This window comes from Lytechinus pictus, chromosome 13 (assembly GCF_037042905.1).
Source record: "Lytechinus pictus isolate F3 Inbred chromosome 13, Lp3.0, whole genome shotgun sequence".
NCBI classification, from domain to species: domain Eukaryota; kingdom Metazoa; phylum Echinodermata; class Echinoidea; order Temnopleuroida; family Toxopneustidae; genus Lytechinus; species Lytechinus pictus.
The window spans coordinates 15,153,549-15,168,493 of NC_087257.1; the positions used below are offsets into that span (position 1 = coordinate 15,153,549).

Consider the following 14,945-nt stretch of genomic DNA (forward strand, 5'->3'; position numbering starts at 1 on the left):
GAGGCAATCAATTAAACATGCCAATGGTCATACTATCCTACGATACAGCTAACCCAAAGTCACACTAGTGAAACTGATTCGAAACTAAACAAATCAACCATCGGTCTGTTAGGAATTGGTTTCGTTGGTGTGACTGTATCCCTACCCATACCTCTCCATGGTTGAAGAAGAAAGTAGCGACGGTAATTAGACCACCGAGGATGCTTTCGCTGAGGTACGTCGCAAAGACGAACAGGAGCGACATCAAGAAACCGTTCTCTATGAAGATCCAATTCACATAGAAATACGCTGGATCTCCCATTCCTGAAAGGATGAGAAAGATTATTAAAGAGTGAGATGATGATGATAATAATGCCGATAATAATAAATATAATAAAAAAATAATATAATGTACATAATAATAGTAATATGCATTTCTTGTAAAGCAGATGTCATGTTTCCCAGCCAGGTGCCCATTTTCTGGGTTGTCTTGAGTGCAGCACAATGCGGATCAATTTTTAAAGCGAGACTTTATTGCTGATTACACTGCAGCGGGAATCCTTTGACCAGGGAAGTGGGAACTCCCATTTCCCTGCTCTGACCAATGCAGTGATGTATCATACATGTATATCATATGCATCTGGGAATTCAAATGCAAATTGGTTCAGACATAATTTTTTAGTGAATCATTCCCCCAGATTTTAATCAAGTGAAAGCAACTCCGCAGTTGCAGATCCTGAATAGATGCTTAGAATTTTACATATATAAATATTTGTAACAATGAGGTATTTTCCATGACAAAAACAAGTTGAAAGCTTAAAAGGGACTGAAATTTGAGCTTGAATCGTTAGCCCTTCATGCAGGGACTGCGTCACAGTATTTTAATGGAGGGGGGCAAAGACCTACTTTTTCTCTCAATTGAATTACAGGGGTAACGTCTTTTTGTTTCCTTTCTTTCTTTTCTCTTCCATTTGCTTTTAGTTTCTTTTTTCTCCTCTTTGTTTCTTCACTACTTGAAATATTGAGAGGGGGGGTAGTCACTTCCTGCCCCCACCCCTGCCTTCATGTATACTCAAGATAAATGTAATTCTAACTAGAGTCTATAAAAATATAGTTACTATTCTGGAATCAAGTTGTGTTCACAAGGACTTGAAGACCATCTTACCTTCACAATTAAGTACAGGACTGAGACCTCTTCCCCTGTTCACAGTGAAACACTCCTTAGTCTTGATATCCAGGAGTTTTGTCACCCCATCATAGAATCTAAAACCTGCAGCCAAAACAACCTGGCAATAAAGGAAAATAAGGTTCTGTAATACAAAGCTTTACTATAGGGATTGTCATCACACCACTTGTGCTACTCTTTCCCTGATTTTGGTAATTCGCAAGAACTTTATTTATTGTACGTATTCTTAATATCTTGTAAACTTTGTGTCATTATCTAGACTGCTTAATAATGTCTTTGATACATGTAAAAAACTGAATTGGATAGCAATTGCTGGCGGGCTGATTTCTATGATCAATTTCATTGACTAATATTGTGTCTTCCATCATCTTGCTCCATTTGGAAATAATTTGATGAATAATATAAATACATAAAATGAATACACAAATTTAATAAATAAATAAACAAATAAACAAACAAATAAATAAATAGATAAATAAATAAATAAACAAATTTAATCAATAAATAGCTTAATACATAAATAAATAGATATACACAAAAATAAATGAATAGATGAATAAACAAATTTGATTAATAAATACATGTAGATAAATAAATAAACAAATAAATAAATAAATGAGTAGGTGAAACAAATAAATACAAATTCAAAAAATTTAAATAAAATTTTTTAACATAATAAGAATAATAACCTGGCACTGACCCTAATCTATCATTATTTATCACAAACCTCTGGGTACAGGTTGAATCTCTTCAAAGTGTTGATAGTACTGGGATACTCTGTTACATTATCATTCATGATAGAGTGAAGACCATCTCCAATGCTCGGGGCCTTTACCATCGTCTTGTAGTATGAATAATACAATCCCTACAAATGATGAAATTATAAATAATAATAAATAATATAGGATTTGTATAGCGCACGTATCCACCTTGCTAGGTGCTCAAGATGCTCCTATATTACCCCGGCTAGTCTACCGATTCCAGTGCGCACAGCTTTTTGAGGAATTACTTCCTGCCGGTACCCATTTACCTCACCTGGGTCGAGTGCAGCACAGTGTTGATAAATTTCTTGCTGAAGGAAAACACGCCATGGCTAGGATTCGAACACACGACCCTCTGTTTGAAAGGTGAGAGTCAGAACCACTAGACCACGACGCGCCCACATTATGATTTATCATATTTATTTGGTACTTCTAAACACATTCATACATGTATACTCTAAGGTAAAAAAATCAATCTCAATACATAAAATAACAGATCATAATTAATACAAATGCACTTTTCCTAGCAGTCAACCATCCATGTAGCATTTGGCGGCCAGGGAAGAGGACAGCAAACTTTAATAATCACTGTAAATCTGATGGTGTACCATCTACCCAACCAACTGTGCACTGGGTATACATGGTAAAAATATACATGTAGCATGAGAAGAATCAAAATAGCAATTATAAATAGCAATAATGACAAAGATAAGGGCATATACACACTGTAAATGCATACGTGTGAAATATAACTTCATAGAAAATTTATATATTCTATATAGAAAATTAGAAAAATCATAAATTTGAAGATCAATGTCATAAAGAAAAAAAATGTGATATTGTTTAGGACACAGTAATACTACTGCACTAGTTTCAAGGTTCCCAATATACAAAAGAAATATACATATTGATGGATTACTCATCATTCCATCTACCTGTAAAGCTTGTACTTGAAAAACTCTTTAAAAAACTCAACTTGTTTGTGCATGGGAACTTTCTAAAGATATTGTTGGAATTTTCTTTTTACAGGAAATGTTGTCTTTTCACTGTATACATAACCAACATGGATAGAAAGAGATTGATGGTAACTTCCTTGTACATGTTTTGAAGGATGTGGACACATTTTCTACTTCCCCCACATTCCCGAAAGACCTCCTGCTCTAATTTAAAGTTATGCTTAAGTTATGCAACTCAAATTAAGCTTTTGAAGTTGTCATCTTCTTTAATAATTGAGATAATGGCAAAATGGAATCAGCAGGCTTCCTGGTTAAATTTTTTTACCAATGTCTCTTCCTCTGCGCCTTTCTTTCTGTCTGCCAGTCTGTTTTTTTCTCTCATTCTCTTGTCCTTTTCCTCTTTTTCTTCAGCCTCTTTCTTACTTTCTTTCTTAGGTCCTATAAGTTCCAACATGTGTTTGAATGAAAGTCATCTCTCCCTCTATTTATCACTTATCACCTCTACCCCACCCCCACCTCTTGTCTTGTGAAAGTGCCCTGCAAATTTTTTTGTTTTACCCAAGTGGAAAGGCTCTGTAAAAATATCCTGTATAATTCATAATTTGCATATTGCCCTTATTATGTAGAGCTCTGTATTCATATTATGATATCGTTCTATTCATCATAATTTTTAGTTCTCTTTTATTTTGACATTCAAATCAATTCGGGTGGACTTGGCCTTTAAACATTAAAACCTTACCATTTCTGTTCTGAATGTCATCTCTCTTTCCAGGTCTGATAAATGTGAGAAGAATCTATCATTCTCAAACATACTAGAGATGTGCCACCTGTTACAAAAACAAAACAAAAATCTTGATTAAATCTACATGTATACATGGTGTTTCAAAAAAAGGTAACTGAAGTTCAAAGGCCAGCTATATCAAGAATACATGATTTATTCTTGTGATTTCTATTCTACACAACTGAGTAAGACACCATTCTATTACATGTACCTACCTAAAACTAGTTTAGTGGAAACTAGTTTAATGTGTAATGAGAACAGTCGGAGCGATCTTGGAACCAAACCGGTTCATAAAACCACCTCGAGATGTGATTTTCAAGATCGCTTTGCCTCGTTAAACTGGTTTTAGCGTGAGGACACAACCGTTCTTGGGGAAGCGATCTTCACATTTTGAGTGGCTACTACACACACTGTGTGTAGAATGCCTGCGCTGCGGTTTCAAATTTCGCATGAAACGTGTCACTCTGCTGAGAGCGTTCTCATAGCAACAAGAATACTCCAAGTGGAGTGATTTTGAAAACCACTTTAGGGTGATCAAATGGGAACGCTAGCAAAGCAATCATCCAAACTGGTTTCCTGAACCTGTTTCAAGTAAACTAGTTAAGAAAGTATAATGAGAACACCGTTTAACTCATCAACTTTAATTTGACACCTTGTTTGCGTCACAATTGTCACTGGTCACAGTGTAATATGGTCCTTCGAAGGCGAAGGGTAAAAAACCTCCTTTTTTCAAGAACTTTTTATTCTTTTTAACGAACATGCAAGAAACCCCCTTTGTTGTATGGTTTTGATTTCATCAGAGTTTTTCCGTGCAAATTTCAGGAAAATGTTATCCCTTTTGCTATTTTTTTTTCAAGTAAATGTTACATAGCTGGTGTCTAGCTGCAATTTGGTTGAGCACATCCTTGGTGACTTGCAGGCTCATGTTTGGCATGAGATATATGTTCTTCATCACAATCCTGCAATGGTTAGAAGAGCAATGCAAGACATGCACCGTTGACAGGGGGAGGTACTGTGAAAACGTTGAAGGTATAGTGCAAAAGGTAGGGATGAATAACATGCTCAACAGAGACTGGAGCTAGGCAAATGATGATGAAATGCCAGTCACTCACAAAAAGTTAATAGAGGTGATAGCATTTCACCGAAATTTGAAGGGAAAAACTCTGATGAATCCATACAACAAAGTTGGTTTCATGCATGCACATTAAAACCCAAAACTTGGAAAAAGTAGGTTTTGTACCATTCGCCTTAGAAGGACCATACCTCTGTGACCCATGACAATCGTGACACGAGCAAGGTATCAAATTATAAAAAGTGATGAAATATTCAGTTATGTAGAATAGAAATCACAAGAAAAAATATGTATTCTGGATATGGTATACCTATTAAGTTGAACTGCAGTTTCCTTTTTTTTTAGAAACACCCTGTATTTGTAAGGCCATATATGAACACACAAATATCAGGTCAGAAACCACTGAGTAGTAAAGTATTTGCCTGTTGTGTATTACAGACCTACATGTAGAATAACAGTGAATTTACTACATGTAATTCACCATTTTAAACTGAAGTTGAATGTCTATATTTGCTATATGAAGAATTTGATTCCAAAATGAGGTAAATCCACATACTGTTTTTCAAGTTATAGGGGGGAGGTAACATACAATGTACAAGTTTCCCATATATCCACTGTTATTTGGTGGAAGATGATATGGTGCCATACAAATGGTGCATATTAAAACAGTCTTTGAACTGTAATTTTAAATTTGTTGTAAAAATGTGTCAATTGATTACTAAACATATAATAAAATCAAAACGTGTGTATACAATGTCATAATACTTAATATAGTGGATAAACATATGGTTAGCAATATAGCATACCATTTGAACAATCTTAACATACCAAATTCAAACTTTGCACCAAATCCAATATTTATTTACATAAGATAGCAACACCTTGAGCCATTGTGTACTGAACGCTGCAGTCAAGTGAGCTGTGGTTAATTGCTCAATATTTTGCCAACATCTGTTGCAAGCAAGTCCTTGAGAATAACAATAACTACTTTGAGCATTAATCAAACTTTCAAATTCCAGGGCTATATTAATATTAATATTCCTAATAACTTCACCATGCCAAAGTAACTTTCATGGAATTCTTGAATTTGATAAGGTGTTGAGCAATTGTTACCAAGGTAACTGGATGGCAAAGTGACTGTATACATTTATGCATCAGGGCACAGATGAAATAAGAAATGGAACTATACATGTATTTATCTATCTACATGTACTTTAGTGAAAGTCACTAAAACCAACAAATAATTGTTGTTATTAGAAATGCATTCATGAGCACTTTTCTTTTACCAGAAAAAAAATAATAAAAAATGAAATATGGAATAGTAACACTAACACAACTTTCAACAGCATTTTTAAATGACCATATAAAGAGAGTGAGAAAATGTGGATCAGAATATCTATAGCAGGGAAAAAATCACACAGGGGCGGATCCAGGATTTTCCAAAAGGGGGGGCAAATTTTCCGGAGGAAAATTTTGACAAACCAAAAAAAAAAAGGTTTTCAACCACAAATTAAGTATATTTCTTACCCGAAAAAATTTGACAAGCAAAAAAATAAATAAAAAAAGGTTTTCAACCACAAATAAAGGATATTTCGTACCCGAGAACATTTGACAAGCAAAAAAAAAAAAAAGGGTCTTCACCTCTGCTGTAATGGCATTTTTACATTACAAATTTTAAATTTTGCTTCTCAGAAGGGGGCACGTGCCCCCTGTGTCCCCCCTCCCCCCTGGATCCGCGCCTGCAGGGACCAGGGGCGATATAGCCCCTGAAATGCTCAAAAGAGCCCTGGAAACCAAAAAAAAAGGAGCCCTAGAAATCCCCATTCATCACAATGTTAAAGCTTATCCAAACAGTTAGTTGTGTAAAGTAGCCCCCGAAAATAGAAAAAAATAATCTTTTGCCTGAGCAATGACTGCATTTATGTCGCACTTCACGTGAATGCATGAATACCAATAGACATACATGTAATGTTACAAAAATAATGGCAGAGCTTACCCATGTAACACCCCGAACATCAGAGCTGGAGATAATACAAAAAGGGAAGAAAAGGGGGAAAATTAAATTGTATAAAATGAATCGATGGAAATTCACTAACAAGTGACTGTAATGTTCATCTGAACAACACTACTCTTCTTTCATTGCGTCTGGTATGATCGCCACCATGAATAAGGTCTAAGTTAGACTTAAGCAGTTCATGAAAAGAAAATGTGCAGAAGTAAATTAATAACTTTTAAACGTTAGTTAAATTCTAGAAAGTAGAATATCAATGTGTAAATCTTGTTTACCTTTGACGTTGTTCATCATTTTTCCATACTGTTAAACTTTTATTTCCGAAAATGTAGACGAGGCAGGGGAGCATTTCATGAAAGGACTTGTCAGATAAAACATCTACAGGTTTTCACTTTTATCTGACAGTTACCATTTTAGGATTCTTAGTCAGACTAACGTCTTAGACTTTATAATAATAGTAACATTTTTTTAACAATGCTTCTCAGCAAATCAAAATCAATGAAAGTTATCAGATCTGACAACTTGTCGGATGAAAATTTTGATGAAATGCTCCCCTGGCTATGCATATTTTGAGATAAAGCCATTGTAACGGCCTAGCCCTAATGTTGGGCTAACCTAAGTTAGGCCGTTTCAATCCCATTATTTATTCAATTCAATTCAATTCACTTTATTCACATCCATTAAAAAATATACAACATACAATATTATATGAACAATAAGAAACAATCAATACATAAACAAATCAATATAATTACAAATAGAAAGAGTAGCACCAACATGCAGTGGATGTAGGGGATTGGCAAAGGCCAAAGACCTATCGAGGCCAATCCCCCTTGGTTCCGCACATTGGTTAAAATATAACAAATTAATGGTGATTTAACAGTTATAACATCAACATAAACAAACAAAAGAAAAACGTTTAAAAAAAAACAAAGAAAAAAAACACACAAGGCTCCATTTTACTTAAAAACTGATGGTGAATTGGCAAGATATGATTTATATTTACGTTTAAAAGTGATTAGTGAGGGGCAAGTTTTAATTTCAGATGGCAAATCATTCCAGATGACAGGTCCTTCGTATCCAATAACAGTTCTAGAAAAATTATATGTATATTTTGGCAGATAAAAGTTATTGATATTTCTTGTTGAATACATATTTATACTACTATTAAGGGTGAAAAAATCATTAAAAATATCAGGTAAAGTCCTTTTAGAATAAGAATACATAAAACAAGCAACAAAATAGCGATGTAAATCATATATATTCAAAATTGAAAGCTTCCGATGGGTCTGTATGGGCAAGAAATGTTGAATTGGTGATTATTCTTATTGCACGTTTTTGTATTAAAAATATTTTTTTTAATAAATAAGATGCGGTGCTTCCCCATATTATATTGCAATAGGTTATATAAGGCAAGATCATTGTATTATATAAATTAGTGAGAATAAAAGGTGGCAATGTGAACTTTAGTCTACTTATAACACCAACAGCACATGACATTTTATACAATATTTCATTAATATGATCTTTCCACGTAAGGTTATTATCAATTTTAACACCAAGAAATTTTAATGAAGTTACCTTATTTATTTCTTTGTTATTGATATGCAATTTAATCAAGTCTTCGTTAATTTTCCTGTTTTTTGTTTTAAAAATTATATAATTAGTTTTTTCAAGATTTATCAATAATTTATTGGCAAGAAACCAGGAATGCACTTTACTTAGTTCAGAGTTGATTAAAAATCCTACGTTTGAAGGGTCATTACTGGCAAGAAAAAGGCTTGTATCGTCAGCAAATAAGATAAAAGATAAAATATTGCTAACGTTTGGCAAGTCATTTACATATAAAAGAAACAATAAGGGTCCTAGTACTGATCCTTGAGGAACACCAAGTAATATGTCTAAAGAAGAAGAATTAAAATTATCAATATTTACAAACTGTTTTCGATTATTTAGATAATCTGTAATTAATTCTAAAGCAATACCCCTTAAACCGTAAAAATACAATTTTTTAATTAAAATACCGTGGTCAATACAATCAAATGCCTTAGAAAGGTCTAAAAATATACCAGTTAAAAATTTCTTCCTTTCAAAAGATTGAGCAATTTTTCAGTAAAATCAATAAGTGCATGGAAAGTACTATAACCTTGCCTAAAACCATATTGCCGACGATATAAAATGTCATTATGATCAATAAAAGATATCAAATTATTGTAAATTATTTTTTCAAATATTTTGCTAAAAACTGATAAAACTGATATTGGACGATAATTAGTTAAAAGTAATCTGTTTCCTTTCTTAAAAATAGGTATCACCTTGGCAATCTTTAACGAGTCAGGAAAGACGCCCTTCTCAATGGCAAGATTGATAATATTGCACAAAGGTTTAACAATTGCATAGCCTGATTTTTTAAGAACTTTTGGATGAATATTGTCGTAGCCTGGACTCTTATTTGGATCTAACTTATCTATAATTGATATAACATCATTAGTAGCAACAGGTTTGATAAATACAGAGGATCTATAATTTCCTTTTAACCACTGTGAAATATCTATATGCGTATTATTTTCAGTTTCTGTGCACGTAGTACTGAGTTTATCTTGGACAGTTTGTCCAATATGTACAAAAAAATTGTTAAAGGCATTAGCTATATCGAGTCTGTCTGAAATATTATCCCCATTAACTTCAACTTCTCGTACACTGTTCTGTTTTGTTTCTCTTTTGTTCAAGACATCGTTGACTATTTTCCAAGTTGCTTTCATATCACGCTTAGCGGTGGCGAACTTATTACAATAATAAGTGCGCTTTTCACTTCTTATTTTGCTGTTCACACAATTTCTACAACATTTGTATTTTTCATGCAGGTCTTGGGAAGGGTTTTTTACAAACTTCTTAAATATCCTATTTTTACGCTTTATCAATAATTTAGTCTCTTTTGATATCCATGGTTTAGATTTCTTACAGTGCTTCAATCTATTGCGAACTGTAATAACAGGAAAACATTCTTCATACAATTGCTTATATAAGAATATAAAGGTATCATACATACTGTTCACATCTTGTATAGAGTTCAAGAATTCCCAGTTAATTGAATCCAGTTTGGTACAAAATAAAGCAATATTTGTTTCACTTAGATCAAGCTTAGTGTAACTATGGGTGTCATTGGTTGGTACATTATCAAATTCAGTGACCATGAAGGGTGTTAAATGATCGCTGAAGTCAGTTGTGATAATTCCAGATTTCACAGCAATATCAGAATTGTTATAAAAAATATTATCCAAAGTTGTAGTAGATGTATTTGTAATGCGAGTTGGTTTGCATATCTGTGGAGCAAAGGAGTAAGAAATAAATGTATTAAGAAAGTCAAACATAAGTGGATTGTTACTGTTATTTATATCTACGTTAAAATCTCCCATAATAATGCATTCCTTTTTCTCGTTTGAAATTGCATCGAGGTTTTGAACAACTTTCTCTAGAAAATCTTGAAAGTTACTATTCGGTGGACGGTACATAACACCGACTACACATCTTTTATGTTTAGCATATAGTTCAATAAAAATGCTTTCCAGACTCTCACAAAGAACATCAAGATCTGGTCTCCTTTTAAATTTCATATTCTCATGGATATACAATCCAACTCCACCACCTCGTTTGACCAGGCGACAGTTTGCAACAAATTCAAAATTGGGTATACCATAGTATAACGTCTCGTTGTCCCTTAGCCAAGTTTCTGTCACTCCTACTATGGTCATTGGGTCTTGTATGACATCAACCGTACTTACAAATTCATCGAAGTTAGATTTTAGACTCCGACAATTGAAATGATATGCCTTAAAAAAGGACCGGTTGTAATGCTTTAAAACATCACTTTTAAATTCGTCTGGTGTGTAGTATTCATTTTCAATATGTATCTGCGGACAATAATTATCATGAGGAGTATAGTCATAACAATGATCATTGTCATCATTCAAGAAATCATCTTGAAATGTACTCTTACATAATATACAATTTTCACAAGTAGAAGTTGGATGCCTGCGACATAAAAAACATTTACATTTACTTGACATTACAAACGTAGAATATTAGTAGATAATAATACCACAATATGTAATGAGGGTGCAACAAGGAATTGTAGCTAAACGTTGGTATTCATATTCCTAGCTTTTCCTATCGTTTAAACGTTCTAAGTTCACATTTCGAGTTTCTCAGTTCACATTTAGAGTTTCTTCAGGTCACTTATTGATGATACTCTTTTCCTTACAGTTGATCCATTGGACGTCTTCATCAGTACGATGACTTTGCCATCAGTAGACCAGGCAGCGACTAATTTGTCCTTTACTTTCACTTCATCTTTTGCTTTGTTCAACAGGTTGCGGTTCGTCAGCGTCAAGTCCTCTTCTATTCCGATGTGAGTTCCTTTTAGTTTCTTTCGACTTTTCAGGATGACATCTCTTGTACGATATGTGCTGAATTTCACGATAGGTCTCGGTGATGGTGCTTTCCCTTCAGTACTTCGTGCATTTCTTGGAGCTCCAATTCGGTGTGACCTGTCAATCTCATGTCGTTCAAGTTTTATGTTCAGTTTCTTTTCTGCTAGGTCTATCACCTCTTGGTCAGTATCCTCATGCATGCCGTGTTGCTTCTCGGCGATTCCATACAACCGCAAGCAGTTACGACGCGAATACTGCTCTGCATCGTTCATTTCTCTTTTCAGCTTTTCAATGTCTTCTGAATCACGCTCATGTTGTATTTGTAGTGACTCAATGATAGCTGTCTTTTCATCCACTTTACATTCCATCTCCAAGACTTTCCCTTCTACTTCTTCCAGTCGAGTTTGGAGCTTGATCATTTCATTATGTACAGCCTCTCCCAAAGAAGTTTTGAATAACTTCTTGAATTGCACACTTTTGAAGTAGTCTCTTACTTCTTCACTTATCTGTTCACAGAAATCACTCTCTATATCCTGAACAGGAGTAGCAGCACTTGTTTTCCTTTCCTTTTTACCTTTCCCAGCCATAACTATGATGAAGAACCATATATATACTACATGCAGTAACAGACTTGAGTATATTCACTTCAATGTCTTTCTTTCTCCTCCAGCAGTCCAGGGTACTGTACAGTATTAGCCGGGGATTATCCGTGTTCACAAAGGGTAACTTTGATGAGGATGGATTCACACAATAGCTATGATATGGATTAACTCCACAGGCCAGTGCCTTGATCCCAAAAGGGCAATGAGTGGAGGAGAAGAGTATATATATATATATACCAACCAAATTCTGCATACATGGGACCACAGTCAATGGTTGACAGCAATCTGGTATAATTCTGTCACACGAGAAACTTCATATTTCTGATATTGTTCACAATTCCATGTTGCAAAATCCTCCCTATGTCCTTCTACATGTTCTCACATATCCACTGTAGCCAGTCAGTACAAAATAAACGTACATTAAACTGAGTTTTATGAAGAGTTACCATTCGTTCAAGCAGAGTTCTAATTTTGGAGAGCCTCCATTTTTTTCAAAGTTCCTCCCTGATAAAATAGATTTAGATCTAAGGCTGTAACCGATTTAAAAATCGGCTCCCGATTTTAGCTGATTTTACCACAATCGGCGATCACCTCCCGATCTTCGATCATGCCCCTTGAAGGAAAAAATCGGATATAAAAAATCGGCGTAGATCTAGTTACAGTGCGTGATCGTTCAGAACATATTTCAAGATTTTTTTTTGAGGTGCTAGCTATTTAGAGGTCGCATTAATCAGGGAGAAAGACGCGGTATTATCTGACGATGTTGAGGATAGATATCTTCTCTTCAACATCGTGGCGATAGCGGACGCCGCCATGAACTTTTAAAGATCGTACTACTGACGGAGCTCATTGCGTTACTCTCTTACATCGTTTATGATGATATACATCTTCTCTTCAACCTCGTGGTGATAGCGGACCCCGCCGTGAACTTTTAAAGATCGTACTACTGACGGAGCTCATTGCGTTACTCTCTTACATCGTTTATGATGATATACATTTTATTTTCAACCTCGTGGTGATAGCGGATGCCGCCGTGAACTTTTAAAGGTCGTATTACCGACGGACATCACTGCACTACTCTCTTTTATGATGATACATCATACATGTATACATCTTCTCAACCTCAATTTATTTGTCTTTGCAACTTCGTCGGGAGATGCTTCTTTCATATTTCTTCTTAGATATCAAAAGTTAATTTCTCAAGATAGTAATAAATTGATTTGAAAACGCAAGCTCCCCAAAACATTTTAATAACATATTTCAAATCATCGTGCGTGCTCGCGACTTCTACTATATTTTAATTGCACTTGCGACTTTGAGATGATGCGTCGTACGAGATCATTCCAATAATTCTAAATCGCTAGCACCTAAAAATACTTATAAACTGATAAAAGATGTCCCGCCGATCGTTCATTAACTTTTGATCTATGAGAATTATTTTCATTTTATTTTCCTTTGCGCCTTTGCTCGGAAGATGCGTCTTTCGTTTATCTTTCTAATAAAAATCACTCGGTTTATTCTAAAGCAATAACACCTCAAAACCCCTTTAAAACATGTTCCAAACGATCGCGCATGTTGGCGACTTCCAAGTTCCATTCCAATGCATTTGTCTTTGTGACTTTGTCAGGAAGATGCGCGCGACCGCGAACAAAATTTTGATGTATTCCTTTGTTTTTCAACATCGCCGATTCGATTTTCGATTCAATTTCGATTTTAGAAGCTCAACTGCCGATCCGATTTACAAGTATTAAGTAACATTACTTTTTAGATCTATGAGTAGTGACTAGTCTACTGACTACTGTCTAACTTTAGTTTTAGTACTAATATTCTGGATATATTATAATTATATGGCATAGCCTCTCGTCCTATATCATGTAGAGGTTGTGTATCTCTCAATGTTATTGAAGTCCTTATGATATTGGACTAAAACTGATGTGGATACTAAGTATTCGCCGCTGGATACGAAAGTGTATTTGCGCCAATTCGCGCTGCAGCAGCCGTTACGACTTACGTTAGACGTTGGATCTGGACTGGACCTTCAGGCCGACAGCTTCGGCACAGCCATCTATTGGAAACCCCTTTTTATTGCGGCTACTTACCTAATAAAACCATGGCCAAATTCCATGATGAAAACATCCATTTCATACCCGATGGTTCCTTAGTACCTCCATTTTCCTTCCTTGGTCGATATTTTTTATTTGACGTCGTTTTCTTCGTATCAAATCGTCCATTTTTCGTACCCATGCTTGTCGTCTGCTCAGGGAGTCTCCTCCGCCATTTGCTTGAATACCGGTATTATCTGATCGATCGCGCTATCGATTTCAAAGACATGGGGGTGGGGCGCCGGGCAGGATCGGGACGGACGGGAGGTTAATTTGAATTGATTTTATCGCCAAATCTCACTGCTGCTTGTATCAAGTGAAACAGTATATGTCATAAAAAATATTTGGTAATTATAGAGCTAACAAAATGATATTTCATAATTGATATCGATATTTCAAAAATGATATTTCATATTTGGTAAATTCTTTTTCGTTGTAATTTTAATATTGTTATGTTATTTTATGCGAAATTGAATAAATAAGCAATAATTCAATTTGAATAAATAACACAAGTCACTAATTTGATTCAAATTGCCAAAACTGATTATATCAATATTTTTTTTAATAACATGTTTACATATATTTTGTGCCTGTACATATTATTTATTACTGTATTATATCTTGTTCATTTACCTATATTCATTAAAGGGATGGTCCGGGCTGAAAATATTTATAGCTTTATAAATAGAGTAGAATTCACTGAGCAAAATGCCAAAAATTTCATCAAAATCGGATAGCAAATAACAAAGTTATTGAATTTTAAAGTTTAGCAATATTTTGTGAAAACAGTCGTCATGAATATTCATTAGGTGGGCTGATGATGTCACATCTCCACTTGTTCGTATGTATTTTATTATATGAAATTAGGTTTAATCAATTTTTTTCCTCCAAGAATTAGAAAAATTGGATTGACAACTGATTTAGTGCATTAAATATTTATTGCTGCAAATTATTTTATTATAAGGGAGACATATTATTCACACAAGTATGAAATAATGAAAAAAATATGATTTTATGTAATAACATAAGAAAACGGAAAGGGGAGATGTGACATCATCAGTCCAC

The 14,945-nt window shown here is 34.5% G+C and overlaps 1 protein-coding gene across 3 annotated transcripts in view; it reads right to left on the reverse strand.

Moving 5' to 3' along the window:
• LOC129274077 (protein C-mannosyl-transferase DPY19L1-like) overlaps nucleotides 1-14,078 on the reverse strand; it is a 39,152-nt gene extending 25,074 nt beyond the window's left edge. The window contains exons 1-6 of one of the 3 annotated variants that reach the window (XM_064108322.1): nucleotides 13,878-14,078; nucleotides 6,732-6,756; nucleotides 3,622-3,709; nucleotides 1,893-2,030; nucleotides 1,145-1,265; nucleotides 152-303 (exon numbers count right to left, since the gene is read on the reverse strand). In XM_064108322.1, the coding sequence (XP_063964392.1) occupies nucleotides 152-303; nucleotides 1,145-1,265; nucleotides 1,893-2,030; nucleotides 3,622-3,709; nucleotides 6,732-6,756; nucleotides 13,878-14,022 (669 nt within the window). In that variant the 5' untranslated portion in view covers nucleotides 14,023-14,078. Of the gene's footprint in view, nucleotides 1-151; nucleotides 304-1,144; nucleotides 1,266-1,892; nucleotides 2,031-3,621; nucleotides 3,710-6,731; nucleotides 6,757-10,845; nucleotides 10,899-11,670; nucleotides 11,701-13,877 lie in introns of those variants that run through there. The other 2 variants (XM_064108324.1, XM_064108323.1) reach the window with 2 other exon arrangements.
• Nucleotides 14,079-14,945: the final 867 nt, after the last annotated feature.